The following is a 20,679-nucleotide window of genomic DNA, read 5'->3' as shown; positions in this document are numbered from 1 at the left end:
GCTCTCTCACTATGTGATTACAGAACGCGAGGAACTCCTTGCGTAGCCTACCAGGAACTGCAGTGTACTATCCTATGGAGTTAATCGGGTAAGTCCACAAACATGTTTTGCTTCCAGTTGTAAATATAGATTTTAACACCTTTCAGAGTGATCACTTCACGTGGCTCATGCTTATGTTTTTCCATCACTATGAATAGAGTGCACCATCACTGCAGCTGCACTAAATAGTTCACGAGACGCACCATGTAAATACACAGTGACTGTACTTATGCATTCTATAACCATCATGGTCTTCCTCTTCTTCCACAGGTAGACCGAGTTGCAGGTAAAATACCAGCTACATATGAGAATGCTTACTGTCAATTAGGATATACAGTCTGAATTTAAATGTAGATAGAATATACTTGGTCCTGAAGAATCGCTAGAGTATTCCTCAATTAGAGCGAGAAACATGTTGACTCCGATGAGGCAGTGTATATAACCTAGAACATTAACCTAAGTTACCAACACTTAACCTCACAGTTTTTAATTAGGCGAGGAGGCTTCATAATAAATTGATTGAGATAGCACTCCCTCCCTATTTTAATTAGCAACTACTTTTCTTCATCTACATCACTAAAGAGCCCCACACTCCCACCTCACCTAACGGCTGTATTGGATAAAAAGATCTCCATAAGAGTGCTCCCTAAACAAGAGCCCGTCGGGTATTGCACCAGCCGACTCGACGCAGGAGCAGCCCGATGATGACGCACTACATCCTGAGGGGTACGTGATTCACGACATCCTGATGGTTGTGTGAGGGTTCCAATATCCAAACAAAAAACCTTTTTTGAACATTACATGGTCCGTCCCACTCACTTTAGGAACAGCTTTGTTACTTTTTCATGGTTGCATCAAAAGTGTTGTGCCAGATCCCTGTAGATCTCATCGATGCAGTATGTGACCTGGTCAGATCATTCAGGGCAGAGAGGAAAGACTAAATACATCAGAAGTGCCATGAGGACAGTTTGAGGAAATGGATGTATGATCTAGGTAGAAGAACCTTCTTCACTTGAACTTAACCACAAGTGGGGTCAGTGAATATTGCTTTTATATCCACTTGCTATTGGAAGAGTGAGAAGACAGCTTGAGAACGTATATTGATTGCCGTGATGAAGCTAGAAAAAAGTACATCCATTGCCTAAAAGAATTGGTCAATTTTCTCTTTTGCAGAGAAACAGATTGTACAATACACCAAGCATCCTTTCCTCAGCGAGCTCTTGGAGCTTGGCACGGATGCTGTGCCAGAGCCCATCGCGGACACTCAACCAAAGCAGAGTAAACTTGTGCGTCTGGAGCCCCTGACAGAAGAGGAAGCCAGTGAGGCCACCTTGTTTTACCTATGCAAACTGGAGCACAGCCCTCTGGACAGTGATATGCCGCTTCTGGATGATTAAAAACATGGCAGGCACCCGTGGATGCTAATCAAAACGCTGAACTATTTATTTTGCTGTCCATTCTGTACTTTTACAATTTTTTTAATGGCAAATGTGTTTTTTTTCCCGACATACAGGTAGATACTTTAGACACTGAATCACTTCTCCTTATGGTCTCTGTGCTGCAGAAAGAGTGGTATTGCTGAATATGTAGGATGTGCGTAGAGTTTCTATTCCCCCATAAAGGAGTTTAGAGCGCTTTGGCACATCTTCCGTCCATTCATGACTTGCATCATTGATAGCATCAGATTGCTGGAATCTATCAAAGCTTTTTTTGTGCAATGTATTTTCTTCTCAGTGATGGCACCACTACTAGCCTTTTTTCTTTTTTGCGCAATGATTGACTTTTAAGAGCACCTTACCTCTCGGATTGTACTTATTATTGAATTTGCTTTATTACTCTGACAATTATGGGCATAATCTGGATGCGACACATTGACTTGAACAATGGTGGCTGGATACCGCAAACCCAGGTCCTATTGTGTGTAAACATCTAACATTCCTGAGAGATTCTGGTTTCATTGTCATCTCTGCATTTCCAAGGCAGCATCTCCACTTTGTTGCCAGAAAGATAATGGCTCCCAGCTGACCAGGTCAACAGATGACCGATGGCTGCTCAGTTGGACAATATAGTGCTGTACAGATCTTACTCAACGAGTTTCACAGTATTTCATCATCATGTTTAGCTTTGACTAATTGCATTCTGAAAGTGATAGACCACTTAGTCAGTTCGGGGTTATGCATTACAACCATAGCAAAGTGGGAGGCTGTCCTTCCGCTCTGTCCAGAAACCCACTTTTGCTGAACATCTCTTCTGCCAGGTAACAGACTGAGGCATTAATATCACTTCTTTATGGTTTTTAATCTTGCCTTAATACACAGGAGTTGTACCCTAATTTCTGCTTGATCTCAGCAAGTTCATTAAATATTTATTTCCTGCGTCTTTTATTGAATTGTGAGTTTTTTGTTTGTGGGGGTGTTACTGTTTTTCGAAACCTTGTTTTTTTTTCTTTTATGCTTAGTTTCATAGTTTATATACTAACATTTCGGCCAATGCACCATTCACACAGCAAGACCCTTGTTATGGCCGACATGTAAAACGCTTGGAAACTGACTAGTTACTTTTCACCTCCCCACTCAGAATTTTCGTCATCTATCCTTTAGTAGTTCTGTGTTAAAAACACCCAGGTTGGAAGCCTGGCTGCCATCCACCACAAAAGTGTGTTTTTAAAAATATTATAAGGAGGTAAGACAAACAGGCCGTCTGTGCGATTCACTGTAGGCTACTTAGTAAAGCCTTGGCACATGTATGCTGAATGACAGAGGGTATGGCACTATTTGTGGACTTGGCAGCATAATTGTAAGAAGTAAATATGCATTCAGGTTGATTGTGTGATGAGGTCTTTCTCCCACTATCCAATTCAGTGTGGCGTCTCAGAGTCGCAAGTGAGAGAAAGGAGAAGCACACAGATTCCATGTGCACAGAAAATGGTGTGAAAAAATGTGCCTTGCCCATTTTGGCAAAGGACGGCCTGCTAATGGCGTCATTTGAATTGTCAAAGACACAATTTTTGTTTAAATATTTTTATTGAATTTATCCCTTTAACACATCACATATTAGGTGATACAGTGAACGTATACATGCCTGTGGGGAACCAGAACCCCAAGAAGAAAAAATAAATCTTGAGCACTGCCAGTGTTCAGTTTTACCGTTATAGCAAATGGGGTGACCCAGAATACCGCAGAACCTGGGAAGTCAATTGGTATGAGAAACAGTTGGTTCTGTAGGGTATTTCTTTATAATACTTACATAATTAATTTCCTGGTTATTTTGGACTAGCCAAGTCTATGGCAGATGTAGAGACTGATACATGAATCTACAGATATATGTACATAATGAGTCCTTGACACCAGAGACTGTTTAAGAATAATGAGGTATATTAATATTCATACACCATGAGTGCTTAAACTAGCCCACAGGGCCATTGATTGCACATACACAAAGAGCGCACAGGCAAAATGAGTACAAGATACACAATATAAAAAAGAATTCAATGATGATGTCCTGGAATAGTTCTAATAGATTCAAGCTTATATCCTTATTGCTAGGATGTGAGGTATGCTTGATCGATGATTACTACAGGTGTTCCGTAACACGATCAAGCATACCTCGCGTCCTAACAAGAAGGATATAAGCTTGAATCTATTAGCACTTTTCCTGGACACCATCATTGAATTCTTTTTTAAATTGTTGTGCAAATATGTTATGTCTTGTGGATTTAAATGTTTGAATTTGTGACACTCTGCACCTATTGTGTATCTTGTACTCATTTTGCGTGTGCACTCTCTTTGTATGTGAAATCAATGGCCCTGTGGGCTATTGTAAGCACTCATGGTGTATGAATATTAATATACCTCACTATTCTTAAACGGTCTCTGGTGTCAATGACTCATTATATACATATATATCTGTAGATTCATTTATCAGTCTCTATTTCTGCCATAGAGCTGGCTAGTCCAAAATAACCAGGAAATTAAGTGTATTATAAAGAAATACCCTACACAACCAACTGTTTCTCATACCAGTGTGCAGTTTTACAGCACGTAGGGTTCCATATTGCAAAATAAACCAGTTATTTAATCTTCTGGTTACAGTTGGGGAGTTCTCAACATACTATAGGCACACTCATTATACTCTGAGGACCTTATATCGTTCAAGGTGGATGTTCATCTGGCAGGAATTGTAATGTTTTAGTTAAAACCTGCCACACTACCAAATCTTCCTCCAATTTCTCGTCTCCCCTTGTCATATTTATTCTGCTCTCCTCTGCCACACACCATTCTCCAAAGTCTTTTCTCTAGCTAGAGATCTTGGGGGCTTAAGGGCTCAGTCATTCATACTAGTTTTGAGGAGAGATTTTTCAAACGTCTAGCCACAAGGCAGACTATATACTCTTGTTATAATACCATTGTCTCAGTTCATCTGGAGTAACCGTTCTAGAGTGCGGGATTTATGTGGGGTTCAAGTTACTGCTTCAGTGCTGTGTTGTGTGTGGCAAAACTGTTCCTGACCCAAGTGGATCTTTTCAGTAACTTGCTGCAAGGAGGGCCCGGGTGGGACATCCTCCAAAAGATCCCCTCCTACCCGGCTCCCTCCCACCGTCCTTCCACCTGGCAATGCCCAAACTGACATCTGTCTTGTGAAGGCGTGAACACCTAGTTTAGTGTGACCCTGTCACAAAAACACTTTATAAGCGACTACGCTATTGGGGCCCTTTCCAATAGACGCCCATTTATACTTTTATGCAAATCCTACCAACCCACAGCAAACTGAAACTGTGCTGCCTGCTAGTACACGTCAAGATCCGGCACTTGAAGGCCCCCCAACTCATAGGCGCACTGTAATGTGCCCATGCTCACGTTACACGTTTTCTTCCCACACACTATATCAATTGCTTCATAACCACATGTGCTATAGGGAACATAGAGCACTGAAAAAGGTACAAACCGCGTGGGAGTACCAGCATTTTCAGTATAGCTATCCTGCCAGTGATTGACAGAGACAGTGTCAACCTGTGATCCACATGTTTACTTATATCTGCTAATAACTTCAATGGGTTTAACTCCAGCCATTTATTTTCTTTGCATGTAACTGTTATTCTCACATACCCGAATGAATCTATGTGCTGCAGGTGTCTCAAGGGGTGTAAGGTGGATTTTGGTTATTTAGTTTCAATCTTGTCTGCTCACCAAAATGTTCCAATTCATCCAGAAGTAACCCCAAAGAATTCCTCTTGGTCTGTTAAATACACCAGTAGGTCATCTTCATATAGGGACACCACATGTCTCTGTGTCCATGTTTTTTATGACCCAGGCATCCAAGACCTGCCTCAATCTACACGCAAACGGCGTCTGCCAGGGCAAACCGCAAGGGGTACAAAGGGCATCCCTGCCTACTGCCTCTCTGCAGTACGCATTCTTCGGAAATATTTGTTAGTTCTGTCCATGGCCAGTGGCTTAATATATAGGAGTGAGACCATTGTTAAGAATTGAGGACCAATATTCATGGTTTCCGAAGTAGCAAATAAGTACCGCCAGCCAATAGTGTATCAAAGACACAATTGTTAATCAGCGAGTCATTGGGCTTAGCACTTGCAAGCTATACCAAACTGATGTCGTAGTCTTTGGGCAGAAAGAACATTGAGACCCAGTAATATGATATCCAGCATCACTAGACATCCTTCGTACAATCATGGGTGTAGCCTTCGAATAGCAACCCGATGATTATCTGAACTACTTGTGAATGTATTTTCTGGGTTTTTATCAATTACATGTTTAATTTTTAATTGCCTGCGCTCCTTTCCCTCTCTGAGTGCCTTCATCTGCAAGTATATAAAAGTAGACCATTGCGGTGTAATTTGAGTTGACCACTGCATGCTCTTCTGATCCACCCTCGACAGGGTAGATAATTGTTTTCTTCCAGTTTACCGTCAATTCAGAGATTTTCCCTAACCACTTCAGCCTGTCTATTATGCTTGGTTAGAAGTAGTTGTAATACCCACACAGAGAAGCATATCGTCTGCACAGTGTGATAATTGTTATTTGCCATCAGAGAGTCATCGAAACAGTCACCAGAGCCTCGTAGCTCACTCATTCTACCCGCGTAGATCACAATGAACAGAGTGGACTTTCTGGTGCACTGTGAGATTGGAAAGGAGTAATATGATACCTGGCCTAACATAACCTGTGCCATCAGGTTGCTGCATAGCGTGTGCTGCCAGTACACACACTTTAGTCCTATAGTCACTTTACCAAGATGCTAAGCATGTACCCCCATTCTGAGGGTGTCAACCCCATTGTCGTTATGACATTATGAGATCCCACTGGCCTTCTATCGGGTCTCATCATCAGTAGCTGCCTGAGCTTGTTCCTTGTTGCCCCCTGGAGGATGCAGTGACTCTAGTCTAGATTACAGTTCCTCCACTACCCTCAACTGTCTGTTTGATAAGATTTTCCTGAGGAACTTGGTTTACATATTGATATGGTTGCCATCTTTCCCAAAGAAAAATACTGGCAATTTCTTCACATTTTAAGATTCTTGATATGATTCTTAAGTAGAACTTTATAGTCTTGAGTATTCATTTTTAACATGATTTTTTAACTTTAATTATCAGTCAGGGGGGTTATCAGGGTTGCTGGAGAACACATTTTAAAGTGTTTCCTTCTAACTTTTACTGTTTAAAGTATGTACTGATAAGCTGAAAAATTACCGGCTTTAGGTGATTTTTAAAACCCAATTTATACCGGAAGGGGAATTAAAATACTGGTTATGCTTGTATAAAACCGGCCAGGTGGCAACGCTACCTACTGAAGAAGGAAACTGGGATTGTCTTTTGGCTTTTCCCTTCCTTTGGTGTTAGTGATATAATTGGTCCTCTAACGTCACCTGATTGATAGATGCCTCTCAGCAATGATTCCTCTAGTTCAGTGGTTCTTACCTTTTGACTTCTGTGAACCCTCACTCAATCATTGCTGGAATCCGTGGACCCCGGCATAAAGAATTTAAATTATTTGAACACAAAACAATAAACTAAATTACAAGAATTCATCAAACAAATACAACAAGCATTGGCATAGCCAATAGGTCTCACCTTTAGGACCTTATAAGTATTTAATTATGCAGCACAAGATCCTTGGTGCAACATCAACTGTAGCATGGCTAAACACTTATAATGTCCCAAAGGTGAGACCTATTGGCTATGCCAATGCTTGTTGTAGGTTACCAAGGATTATGTCATTGGCAGCACAGGATGTTGGCTAAGAAGTAGCAGAAACTGAGCAGCAACAGTGAAACAGACAGAATTCACAACAAGGTCTATGCTCTTGTGTCTCCAGATATCCACGGCATACCATTTAATCCTGCTGTACATAACAATCTTGCAAGAAGGGTTGAATTCCTAATATAAATAGGGGTGACCAGTTACATATTCTCCATAGGCGACATCTTTATGTACTGACGAGCAGGGTCCGATCCCTACATACAGTTAGGTGTCTAGGGATCTGGGCAGACAAGGGGGTTTGCATCTCTGAGCACCACAATCCTCCCCAGAGCTCCGCTGCTGAATGCAAATTTTGACGTGGTCCGGGAGGTTGCAGTAGGTTTCAGTGGCCGGCGCTGGCCGGCCCAGAATGAGCTGAACTTCCCCGCGCTGCTAAAACCATGCTGGAGGGAGTTCTACTACTTAAAAGAACCCCAGGAACCAGCATCTAAAGAGGATCTGCAGTTAAGCTTAGTCTTTTCAGAGCCTTGCCTCATTGAAAGGACATTTGGCTGAATGCCCGGGTGCAAGCAATCACTGGGCAGGTAGCCTTTGAGCAGAAACCAAAGTATGGTGCCCCGCGAGGGAAACAAACCTTTCTCTTATACCAAATGTACATACCTGCCAGCTGATGCTCGGTATGCCCACACAAGAGAATAAAGCGCCTAGCTGCACTATTGTATCAGACGCTGTATCTAGGACACACAACATTAAGCACTGGAAGACGATGACAGGAGAAACCTGCGGTCCTCCAGTGGCCTGGACACCCGTGTTTAATTTAGATAATTGCCTATTAGTCGTCAGCAGTTAGTAGGAAATTTATGACTGGAAAAATCTTCAAGAAAACCTTGGAGGGGGCGGGGTTATATAGCGCGAACTAGACCAGAAGGTATCAGAGGCTTTACATGAGCACCAGTCACATTACATAAGGACACATTCATTTTTGTTAGGCGGAGATTAAGTGATTTGCCCAGAATCACAGGATGTTGAGCGTCCCTGTCGAGACTCGAACCCGGTTCCCCAGCTCCGAGGTCGACCACCCTAGCCATTAGGCCACATCTTCTCTCCTTAGGCTACGACTCACAGTAAGAGAAAGAGGCAGACGAGTTAGAATGGAGGAAGAAAAGAGTAAACCAGCGACAAAGGGTCATATCTGGGATTAAAAAGAACCCGCACAAATGGTGAACCGGCAGCACTCTACAAACATCACCGCTGAGCGAAACACCCGGAAAGAAAAGTGTTTGGTTGACAGCCTTTCAACCTCCAAGGCGCCCGTGGAGGGGGCGAGATGACCTCAGCCGTTGTGAAATGGCCACACCAGTGTCCGCGGCGGCGTTTTCATTGCGCGCTGTCTCGGGTGTTTGGGACACAGGGCTGCCCCGGAAGGGAGCTGTGTGGGAGAATAAAGCTGTGTGGGAGAGGGGATCTCTCTGGGCCATGGCCCTGCGTTAGCAGCTCTCTCCAAGGCCCGGTCCGCCCATGACAGCGCATAACGCTCAAGGGCATCTTGTTGCCTTTTTTGTCCAGAAATCCGATGTGCGTCAGAGGATAGAAGAGCTGAGGTAAAAGAACAAGAAGGAACAGTGCGGAGAGTGGGCCTGGAGTGCCGAGGGCAGAACCAGCCTCCCTCCAGCGCGAAGATTGGCTTCAGTGCGCCTCTGACCTTGTTACCGACTCGTGGAAGTGAAACACGGGTAAAAGTAAGGTCGTCATGTCTCAGAATGTACAGTAGCGTGCTAGCGCGTAGGCTGCTCGTCATGGATAAGGCAGGCTATACAAATACAATTGCTAGTGAAAGTGTCGGTAAAAGTTAAAGTGTTTACCTTGCGGGAGCGAGCAGCGCCAGGAGCGATAATTGCTAACACATGGTGCCAAAGCTCGCTCCCGCAAGGGAATCGCCAAACGTGCATGCGTTGCCATTGAAAGCAATGCAACGCGTGCACGTTTTTAGGACGAAAAGTGAAGCGATTCCAAAAGGTCTTTTTCCTACGCAGCACATGCGCGCTGCGTAGGCGAGACCTAAAAATGATGAAATACTTATCTAATTCCCAAATATAAAAAAAAGCATTTGTAACGGGAAGGTTGGAGCTTTTTTTTTTATTATTCAGTTGAGGACACCCATTGTCCATACTATATTCTTTTTAAAGCATTTGAACTTTCTGCAGGTTGCATAGTTGGGGCTTTCACAACTGGATCCGCAGGGTAGCATGGGTTTGGGGGGGGGGGGGAATTAGGGACAAGGGGATTTGTTTTCTCAAGCTAAAAGCAGCTATACTGATGATGCCACAGAGGGCAGGCAAGGGATACACACACAGTGTGGAGGGTGGGGATAAGGGTCGAATAGAATACCATGGGACAGCTTGTTTGATCTGTCTGAGGGGGCTACAAGCACAGGGTACCATGTCTAATCGTCAAACAGACTCACTGAGGGTTTGGTCTTGGAACGAAAATGGCAGGGTGAAACGTACGGTAGTCATGCAGTTTATCAAGAAACATGCACCAGACATGATCCTACTGCAAGAAACCCATCTCCGGGGTCTACATTGTAGGGCCTAGATAGACATGGATACACCTTACTGGCACATGCAGGGTACACCGCCGGCTCCAGGGGTGTGGGGGATATTAGGTAGAAAGGAGTTTCCCTTTATATCGGGGAAAACATGGTCTGACCCCCTTGGGGAGACATGGTGCCCTGAGTGGACAGTGGGAGGGAATGACCATTAACCTCTGCTCGGTGTACGCATCACCCAGGCTGCAGGCCCCCACTCTGGACACATTGGGACTGCCTCTTCTTGAGCTCCTGCAAGGGAGACTGATTATGGGGGGAGATATGAATTACATACTCTTGGTAGTGTTGGATGTGTTGGGTCATCGGGGAGAAGAGCGGGGGCGCTGGGCGATTTCCTCGCCTCCTTGGAACTCAGTGATATATGGCGCTGCCACAATCCTACTCTCAGACAATACACTCACTTATCCGCAGCGCATGGTGGCCTCGCGCATCGATTATTTGATCACACAGACACAGTTTGCGGGCCAGTTTGAAGGGCTGAAACATATTGCCTGGGGGATATCCAATCATTCCCCAGTGGATGCTGTGCTAGAAGGGCCTTTGTGGGAATATAACCTACTACCGAGGATGAACCCATGGTACCTCAGAGACCCACACTTTAGATCTAGGGTAAGGGACTGTCCCGAAAACTTTATGGAGAATGTGGGATCAGTGGACTCAGGGGTGATCTTGTGGGAAGCTTACAAGTCAGTGATCAGGGGACATGTCCAGAGTATGATAGGGGCCTCCAAGAAAGAAAAGGCATTGAAATGCATTGCTCTGGAGAAAGAGATTCAGGAGCTAGAAGCCAAGGTGGGGAGGGAGGAAGGGGAAACCAGGGAGATGACTCACCTCCTTCGTCTGTGTCAGAAGGAGCTAAAGGGGCTTTTAGAAGATGAGGCTAGGGCCTTGGCCTCCCAGTACAAAATCTATGAGGTAGGAGATGAGGCCGGTAAGCTCCTGGCATGGCTGGACAAATGGGAAATCCCGGGACGGTGGGTCCCGGAGATAATGGATGACTGGGGAATGAGACGTGACTGGGTATGAGATTTTGGAGGAATTTGCGTCCTATTATGAGGGGTCCACTCTTCCACCTCTGGGTTTACTGAAGTGGATTGTGTTGATTTCCTGAGAGATATTAAAATTCAAGTTTTGTCCGTCAAAGAAAATGAGGAGCTGGAGGGAAACCTGACTGTGAAGGAGATTAGCATGAGCACGAGCACTGCTGTCCGGGAAAGCAGCGGGACCAAATGGTGTGCCACCGGAACTGTTTAGAGGTCTGATCAGCGCAGTGCGCTGATCACGGTGATACCCAAAGAAGGGAAAACCCCCACAAGGTGAGAGTCATACAGACCAATTTCGCTCCTGAATTTTGAGGTGAAGGTTCTGGCAAAGGTGCTTGCTTTGCACCTGAGAACGGTACTTCACTCCCTAGTACAGCCAGACCAATGTGGATTTATGGCACACAGAAGTACCAGGCTCAACTTACATAGATTGTTTAGGGTACTACATGCTACTGGATCAGAACGCTCCCAGCCTGTGGCACTCCTGTCTTTAGACGCTAGAATGGCTTTTGATAGAGTAGAATGGAATTACTTGTGGGCGGGCGTAGCACATATGGGGATAGGACCGAAGTTCATTGGATGGGTAAGATTGTTGTATGAACAACCTCTGGTGAGGGTATGGGTCAATGCTTCAATAGCCATTGAGTTCACCCTGCGAAAGGGGATGAGACAGAGATGCCCCCTGTCTCTGATTCGGTTTGTCCTGGCGCTAGACCTGGACCAATGCATCTTCCGCCCCGACATCAGCACTGCCATCCCAGATGGATACAAGATCCAGAGGAAAGACCACACCAACCACCCAGGAGGGGGCCTCGCTATCGCCCGCAATAGCACCCTCCGCCTGACCACCTCCAGTGAAACCTTCCCCTCTGCCGAACGCCTGCACTTCCAGATCCAGACTACCCCCAAAGCCACACTCCGAGGAACCCTCGTCTACAGACCCCCCTGGCCCCCGAACACCCTTTACCACCACCATCACCGACTTCATCGCACACCACGCCATAGCCTCAACAAACTACATACTCATTGGAGACCTGAACTTCCACCTCTACAACCCCAGCGACCCCAACTCCAGTACCCTTCGTGACAACCTCGCCAGCATCGCACTTAAACAACTCATCTGATCGAGACTACTAGCCACAGATTCCTCAACGTAGAATTATCCCCAGGCGGGAGACTGGACCCGGAAACCTTTCTTGCCCTGCATACTGCGCGCCGGGGGGCGGTACCACGCGACTCTGCCCCGACGTCCTCCGCGGGCGTGACATCAGTGAGGTCACATAAACCCCACCCCGGCGCTGACGTCAGTTTCCTTCTTTTCCGCGTACAACGCGGATCCAGATTGTGTTCCTGGCCTGTTTTCAGGCTTTCTCTTTCCGCTTTGCGTTTTCTTGAGAACAGTGTGCGAATGCCTTCGGGCTTCAAGACGTGCTCGTCCTGCGCGCGCCAGATGTTGGCGACGGACCCTCACCCCATTTGTATGTGGTGTTTGGGGGAGCACCACAACTCAATGGACTGCGAGGCTTGTCAGCAGATGAAGCCAAAGTCCCGGCGGGAGCGCCGGATGAAACTCCTCTCGGCCCGCATGTCCAGGTCGGCGTCGTCCCCGCGTCCGTCCCCCGTGGAAGGGTTCAAGAACCGCCGCTTCCGACATCGTCCCTCTAAGAGGCCGCAAGGGCGTAGCTCACCTGTTGGTAAGTGTTGCAGTTTGTCCCCGAGGCCCTGTCCCCGCCCTGTGGGGGGCGCGGGTTCTCTCCGGGTTGTACGGCCTGAGCGTCACCACCCTACCCGCCGTTCCCCGGCGTGGGGGCAACCAGAGCCCAAATGGAGGCCTATGCGGCGGCCTTGCAGGCCTCTTTGGCTCTAACTCCTCATCATCTTCCTGGGACGTCTGCGGATCCCTTGCCATGTGTGGGGCCTTCTGCGGCGTCCCCGGCGACTCTGGCCCCGGCGCAGACAGGTTCGGCTTCAGGTTCTGGAGGTGTGGTGTCGTCCAGGTGCGCCCCTACGGGGTTCCCTCCTTGGGCCACGATGCCTCTGCCTTGCCGCAAACCCCGTGGGGGTCCCTGTGGTGTTGCGGGAAGTTGCCGGGGCTCGGGGCTCGTCCTAGAGTCCCCCTCGGTCCTCTGGGCAGGCGGCGGCCTTGTCTGAGGCCGAGCTGATGCTGCTTAGGCGCCGGCGGCTGCTAGCCCTGGCGGCGCCACAGGGGCTGGCCAGGGGCGGGGGTGTCCCTGGGTCCCCCTCGTCACTCCCCGCAGGCAGCTGCCTCGTCGGGAGGTCGAGTCAGCGCCGGTTCGTTGGCTGCCCCGGCTCCAACCCCGCCCCAGTCTCCTGCTGCGTGAGTCGTGGCAGAGGTCATCTCGGCGTCGTCTTCGGCGCCGGTCGACGTTGAGCTGACACCGGTGGCAGACTCCACGGCGCCGTGCCAGCGTCGGGTCGTTGATTGGTCTTCGGGCGCCCCTTCTTCTCCAGAGGTTCCGCAACTGGTTGTGTATTCTTCTCCGGAGACGGGTCGACTCGTTGTGGCTTTTTCCCCGGCGTCTTCCAAGGACGGCTCCTCGCCGTCCCCATGCCCGCAGTCTTCCCCGGAGGCGCCTCAGGTTCCCCACTCGTGGGTCACTTTTCCCCAGTTCCGCGCATGGCCTTTCCTTCCTCCGGTTGGGATGGGGGACGGCCGGCTTAGCTTGCAGCCGTCGCTCACAGAGGAATTGCTCTCCCCTCCACGTTGCCCCACGGAGGCGAGTGCTGCCTTCGCCCGGGCTGTCACCACGGCTGCGGGGATTTTGCGCATGGGCGACCCGGCTGCCCATTTCCCCGCGGATCATTTGCTGGAGGTTCTCCATCAGGGCTCTGGTGGACGGGAGCTTCTTCTTCCCTTCGAGGCTTCTCTCCATAATTCTCTCTAGGGGGCCAGGGAGCATCCTGCCACGGGGGACCCGGTGCCCCAGACGCTTCTGCTATGCCACCGTCCAGCTCTGCATGATCCTGTCTGCCTTTCCTTCCACCCTTCTACCAGGGGCCCCCTTTTGCAGACTGCCTTTCCCTCCTTGCCATCGGTGTTGTCTCCTCCGTCACGGGAGGCCCGGTGGTTGGATTCCTGGGGGCGCAATATCTTCGCCTCCTCCAGTGCTGCCTTGCGGGCGCTTTACACGCTTTGTGTGTTGGCCAAAGCCACCTCTTGCTTGTGGGATTCGGCGGCGTCCATTCTGTCTTCCGCTTCTCAGGAGGGTGCCTGCGCGGATCTGCGGCACCATGTGTTGGATGGGCGGGAACTGGCAGCGTTTATTCTTTGCTCGGCTCTGGACGTTTCTGAGGTGCTTGGTCGCACCATGGCTTCTCCAGTGGCCCTCCGTCGCCATGCCTGGCTGAGGGATAGTGTTTTCCCTGAGAACGTTAGGGAGCGGCTGGTTGACCTTCCCTTCGATGGTGCTCTTTTGTTTCACGTCCCTGCGGATTCTTCCATTCAGAGGTTCCTTGCGGGGCTTCGTCCTCCTCCCCCCCCCCCCCCCCCCCCCCCCTCCTCCTCCTCAGTGACCCTGGAGGTTGGTCTGTGTTCTGGGAGGTGTTCTCCCATTGTTTTCTGGGGCCTAGTGACGAGTAGCCCTGGTTGTGCATTCTGTATTGTTGATGTGCCCTCAGGGTCTTTCCGTTGACCCTTTGGTGCTGTTGGCTGCTGGTCTGGCCTTTTTTGACTTGTGGTTTTGGCTGTTGGTAAGCCTGTGTAGGTCCTGAGATTAGGCCTTCTGTGTCTTCTTTATTGGCTGATTGGCAAGCCGTCTGCGGTTTTCTCCGCAGGTCTTCTGTTTGTCCTCTGCTGCGGAAATTGTTTCCTAAGAGGTGTTCCCATGTTTCTTGGGACGTAACATACCCTATGTGGGGTACTTGTAGCTATTACATAGCTCTGTCATGTGCTGGGAAGGTGTGGTCGCCCTTCGGGCTCCTTGCTCTCCGTGGCGTCACGGTACGTCGCAGGTGTGATTTTCTTGCCGGTTGTCTTGCAGCAACTTGCGTTGCACCCAGGTCCGTCCTTCTCCTTGTTCGCTACGGCGCTGGACCAGTCTGGCTTGTTGTCTGCGGCATCGTGTTGTGGCGGTTTCGCACTTCTGTCCGGTGTTTTGGCTTGGTCCTCTGTCTGGTGTTCCAGGGGGGGGACTGGCTTTCATTGGCTTCTGTGTTCTGGGGGACGGCTTGGTCCGTCCTCCGTCTTTCTTTTCTGCCTGGTTCCACTTTTTTTGTGGGTCAGTGTGTGTGTTTCGGGACTGGCCCCTCCTTTGGGGTGTGTCCTGGCCCTCCCTGGCCTCTGCCTTCGTCTGGCTTGTCCTGGGTGTGCTGTTCCGTGGTGTTGCCTGCTTCTGGCTGCACATGCCCTGGCCTTTGATGTATTCCCTTGTACCCCTGCCTCTGGTTCCACTGTGGCTTTGCGCAACTGTGACTTTCTTCTACCGTCTGCGCTTGAAGCCGTTCCTGCCTTGTCCGCTGCTTGCGGCTGAGGTGTGGTCAGCAATTTTCTGTCACTGTGTATGTGTTTCTTATGGTGGGCCCTGCCTCCGGTTCTACCTCTTCTCCCTAGGGTTTGAGGTGGTCCTTCTGTTCCTTCAGGCTGTTTGGGCGCGGTCTGTCCCTGCGGGGTGTTGGGCAGTTCTCCCTTAGTTGGGCTTAGGATATCCTGGCCTTTCCCATTCGTGTCCCCGTGTCATGTCCCCTGCTATGGCCCGGTGTCTCTCCTGGTGGGGATATCTATTCTATGTAAAGGAATCTACAGCTAATAGTCTCTATCAGATGTTCAAGTTACTTACCTTCGGTAATGATGTATCTGGTAGAGACGATTCTAGCCGCAGATTCCTTCACGACCCGCCCTTCCTCCCCGTTCTGCGAGGACCCTCTGCTTGGGTTTCTACAGTCTCCTCCCTATGGGTGGCTTGTCTTCTGTGTGTGTCCTCTTTGTTTCTTCCGGTCAGGCATCCCTCCAGCTAGTATCCCTCCAGTGTGAGGGCCTACTTTTGCGCTTTCCCTCTGTTGTTGGAGTTTCTGATCCCTTGCGGTCTTCTTCGTTGGGGATTCTTTTGCCTGTCCTTTGGCCTCCTACCCCTTTCCGGGGTTATGGCCATCCTTGGCAGTTGGTCTGGGGATAGATTGCTGTTGCTCCTCTGCTCCGGGCTGGTGACCCTTCACTCTGTAGTTGTGGTTGCAGACCCTCCCTCTCTCTCTCTTTCTGTCACGGTGCTTTCACATGCTTGGGCCTCCGGGATGGCTCTCGCCTTGGCTTGTACGGTGGTTCCACGGAGTGGTGCTTGCGCTTTTCTCGCTATGGCTTTGCTCTTCTGGTCTTATGGTGCTTTAGTGCCGACTGGTGCTATCGCCTTGGCTTGCACAGTTGTTCCTCAGAGTGGTGCTCTGCTCTTTTCCTGCTCAGGCTCGCTATTGTAGCTTTCTGGTGCCTTGGTGCCAACTAGTGCTGTTTCTCTCTATTTTGTTTCTCTGTTTTTTTCGCGCACTGTTCCCATGCTCTCTTCAGTTTTGTTGTGATGGCTCCGTGTTGTGACGCGGAAAAGTTCTCCGATCCAAACTGACGTCAGCGCGCCGGGCTGGGACTTATGTGACCTCGCTGACGTCACACCCGCGGAGGACGTCGGCGGAGTTGCATGGTACCACCCCATGGCGCGCAAAGATGCTGGGCAAGAAAGTTTTCCGGGTATAGTCTCACACCTGGGGATAATTCTACGTTACGGAATCTGCGGCTAGAATCGTCTCTACCAGATACATCGATACCAAAGGTAAGTAACTTGTACGTCAACACACCGACGCACAGAGCAGGACACACCCTCAACCTCATCTTCGCAGCAGGACACAGCGTCCAATTCAGCCACACAACACAGCCGCCATGGACCGACCACCACTGAGTAGACTTCGCCATCAACAAACCCAAGACACCCATACCAGCCCCACGCCCAGAGCAGGACACACCCTCAACCTCATCTTCGCAGCAGGAAACAGCGTCCAATTCAGCCACACAACACAGCCGCCATGGACCGACCACCACTGAGTACACTTAGCCATCAACAAATACAAAAGACACCCATACCAGCCCCACGCCCACCACGAAGGAACTGGAGCAAGGTTACTGACAAGCAACTTAACTCCACCCTCACCTGAGACAACCACACCTGGGCACCCGACACAAATGACGCAGCCAACTCCACACCTGGATCTCCAACTGTGCAGACGAGCTCGCCCCGCTACGCAACCCCGTCAGACAACACCCAAGGAAAGCCACCTGGTTCACCACTGCTCTCCAAGAAGCCAGGTGCCACAGACGGCTCCCCGCCCCCCAGAAACACCAGCCATCCCACCATCTCCAACTGGACATCGATCATGGCCGAAGGGACTGCCTCGAACATGAAAAGCATCCACTCTGTGGGCCCCCACCGACCCCTGCCCCCTCACATCTACCACCCTCACATTTATCACAGAGCTGCGGCCGCCATCGCACCTGAACTACAATGCACCATCAACACCACCTTCAAAACAGGCACCTTCCCAGACGACTGGATGCGTGCAGAAGTCAGACCCCTGCTCAAGAAGCCCACAGCTGACCTCAAGAACTATCGATCCATCTCGCTCCTCCCCTTCGCAGCCAAAGTTGCAGAAAAAACAGCCAGCAGGAAACGGACATGATTCATTGAAGAGAATGCTGTCCTCGACCCATCCTAATCCGGATTCCGGAGCAACCACAGCACAGAGACCGCCCTACTAGCCGCCACAGACGACATCTGCACCCTCCTGGATGTTGTGTCCTGTTCGACACAGTTGAATGTTTTGCTAGCCACTCCTTCGAGGGCTGGCCCATACACTCACACACACCCATCCAACACAAGTGTTACTAATTAGGTGCCCTGCTAATAACGGAGTCCGAGTGCACGTACTTGGGGCCATGACTAGTAACTACTAACACGGTGTTGGTGTCCATCGTTTCTACAGCATGTGGGCCTCGAGCCCACGGATAGCACATTGGCTACGAAGGTGGGATCTGAACCCACACGTGGCGTTAAAGGATCAGGCTGTGTCTTGAAGGGACTAGCATAAATCTTACTCCTGTAGATTTGCGCATGAGTAGCAGTTGAGGAGACCACAAGTGCAGCGCCTGCACGCTTCACCGTCATTGGCACAAGGGCAGTGACAAAGACAGCGAAAGGCATGCTGGCTGCCAGCGGATGCGGACGATCCCCTGCTACATCCTTTGTGAGCAACACCCTCTCTGCATCTATCAGTACACTGCTACATGACTGTTGGAATGGTTTTGCTACAGCCTTCACAGATTACTACCACCGAATGCTGTTGTGACTATGGCAGTACAAGCGGCATCACCTAGTGGTGAGGGCCTGACTGGGCAAATGTTTCTGCACACCGTCTGAGTTTCCGCCCATTGTGGATAAGGCTTGCAAAGCCTCGCTAACCTGGATGTATCACTAGTGAGAGGTCCTACACTGCCCCAGCCACTAATGGATGAAAAGGGTGTTGGTGCGGACAGTGCATAAGTCGGATGTAATGGCAAAGGAGGTGAAAGGGCGCACTGGGGGGACGCTATTCATTTTCTTACGTTGCCGCTTTGTTGACTTTGTTGAGGATGAGGGCCTACGGCTCTGGTGGCACGTGGCCAGCGCTGAAAAAAAGAGGCAAGTACAGCTAGAGAGCGCCAAGGAGATTCCCATACTCCTAGTGGCAGGTTACCACACTTGTAAATGAGCAGGGAGTCCTGTACCTCCCACAGCGATCCCGAGTTGCCGGAATACCTTATCAAGGGGAAGATGGGTATGGAAGGCATTACAGACTGGATCCGTCAATGTACATCTACTTTCACGGCCGTCCCTGAGCTGGCTGGCGCATCTGGGAAGATTCCCAGTCCTATTGACAGGACCGGACCGGGGAGTGATCCGTGATGGGAGAAGATGCGTAGTCCTAAGGATGTGATGGAGTGAGCAGGAGTCCCCTGTGATTTTTCGGGGCCTGTCGCCACATTTTAGGGCATGTATATAAAAGACATGCATTGCGTTGCCTGTTGCCACTTTTTACGAGTCTCGGGGCCTGTCGCCACATTTTAGGGCATGTATATAAAAGACATGCATTGCGTTGCCTGTTGCCACTTTTTACGAGTCGTCTCATGGCTGCCATTCCATCACGGTGTGCCAGTCCAACGACCCAGTGACCAGTTCAGTTATCTAGCTGACGTACATCCTGATCCCGGTAGTGTAAGCATGTTTTGTCTTGGTTACATCTACCCTTGAAGTTGCACGAGTGACTAGGCGGTGGCTCCGAGGTAGTCTTGTGGCTGTCTAGATGTAAATACGTGCAGACCCAGTGCAGCCCATAGGCGGTCCCGTGGCAACTCATCTAAAGGGCCTCCCCGAGCATGAGAGATGGATTTTACTTTGCCCCCACCGGTGGATTTCAGGAAGAAGCCGAATGCCAAGACTGTCGTCAATGGATTAAGGTGCTTACAATGGGTTTCACTCACGCTCCTGATGCACCTATGTTTTGAAATATACAACATCAATTGCCTCACAACAAGAGTGCGCTGGACCTACTAACATCATGCAGGGGGACTGTCAGTTAACTGATGCAAAGCTGAAGGCCGGACTTCATCAGCACTGTGTTCGTGTCCAGATGAACCTGGTTAAAGAATGGACACGTGCCAAGATGCCCGGGTGCTTCCAGCTGCACCATTCCACCGCTGTCCTGCACTGTGAGACTTTTAGTTGTTTTTAGTTGTTTTCTCATTCCTTCCTACAGGTTGGACTTTTGTTTGTTGATTTTTGTTTTCATAAGATTTGGGAGGAATGTTGTGTCCTTTTGGACACAGTTGAATGTTTTGCTAGCTACTCCCTCGAGGGCTGGCCCATACACTCACCCGCCCAACACAGGTGTTACCAATTAGGTGCCCTGCTAATAAAGGAGCCCGAGTGCACGTACTCTGGGCCATTACTAGTAACTACTAATTCAGTGTTGGTGTCCGTCATTTATACAGCATGTGGACCTAGAGCCCACGGATATCACATTACCAAGGCCACTCCGCAGCCCTCGTCCTGCTCGACCTATCAGCGACCTTCGACACCGTCTCCCACCGCACACTAGTCGCCAGACTACACGACGCAGGCATACAAGGAACAGCCCTGGACTGGATCCGATCATTCCTCACCGGAAGAAGCCAAAGGATCAGACTCCCACCCTTCCTCTCCGACCCCACGAAAATCACCTGTGGAGACCCTCTTCAATATCTACATGGCCCCCCTCGCAGCCATCGTCCAACAACATGGCCTCCACGTCGTATCTTACGCCGACTACACCCAGCCCATCCTCTCCCTCTCCAAAGACCCCAAACTCAGCTTCCAGAAAGGAATGCAAGACGGCGCAGTCTGGATGACCAACAGTTGCCTGAAGCTCAACGCCGAGAAGACAGAAGTCCTCTTCCTCGGTACCACGCCTTCTGCATGGGACAGCACCTTGTGGCTGACCGCCCTCGGAAGCCCATCTACCCCCTCAGACCACGCCAAGATCCTCGGCATCGTACTCGACTCGTCACTCACCATGAACCGACAGGTCAAGGCCGTCGCCTCCAGCTGCTTCAACACCCTCCGCAAGACCTTCAAGTGGATCCCCCGTGAGTCAAGGAAGACAGTCACCCATGCACTCATCACCAGCAGACTAGACTATGGAAATGCACTCTATGCCTGCATCAACAAGTCCCTACTCCGCAAACTCCAGACAATACAGAACAC

The 20,679-nt window shown here is 49.7% G+C and overlaps 1 protein-coding gene across 1 annotated transcript in view; it reads left to right on the top strand.

Annotated features, from left to right (window-relative positions):
• HSF2 (heat shock transcription factor 2) overlaps positions 1 to 2,418 on the top strand; it is a 199,492-nt gene extending 197,074 nt beyond the window's left edge. The window contains exon 13 of the mRNA XM_085611268.1: positions 1,213 to 2,418. Coding sequence (XP_085467394.1) covers positions 1,213 to 1,436 — 224 coding nt within the window. The 3' untranslated portion in view covers positions 1,437 to 2,418. The remainder of the gene's footprint in view (positions 1 to 1,212) is intronic.
• Positions 2,419 to 20,679: the final 18,261 nt, after the last annotated feature.

The sequence above is a fragment of the Triturus cristatus genome, chromosome 6, assembly GCF_964204655.1.
Source record: "Triturus cristatus chromosome 6, aTriCri1.1, whole genome shotgun sequence".
Classification (NCBI taxonomy): Eukaryota; Metazoa; Chordata; class Amphibia; order Caudata; family Salamandridae; genus Triturus; species Triturus cristatus.
The sequence above is the reverse complement of the archived record's forward strand: the minus strand, read 5'-3'. Positions and strand labels throughout refer to the sequence as shown.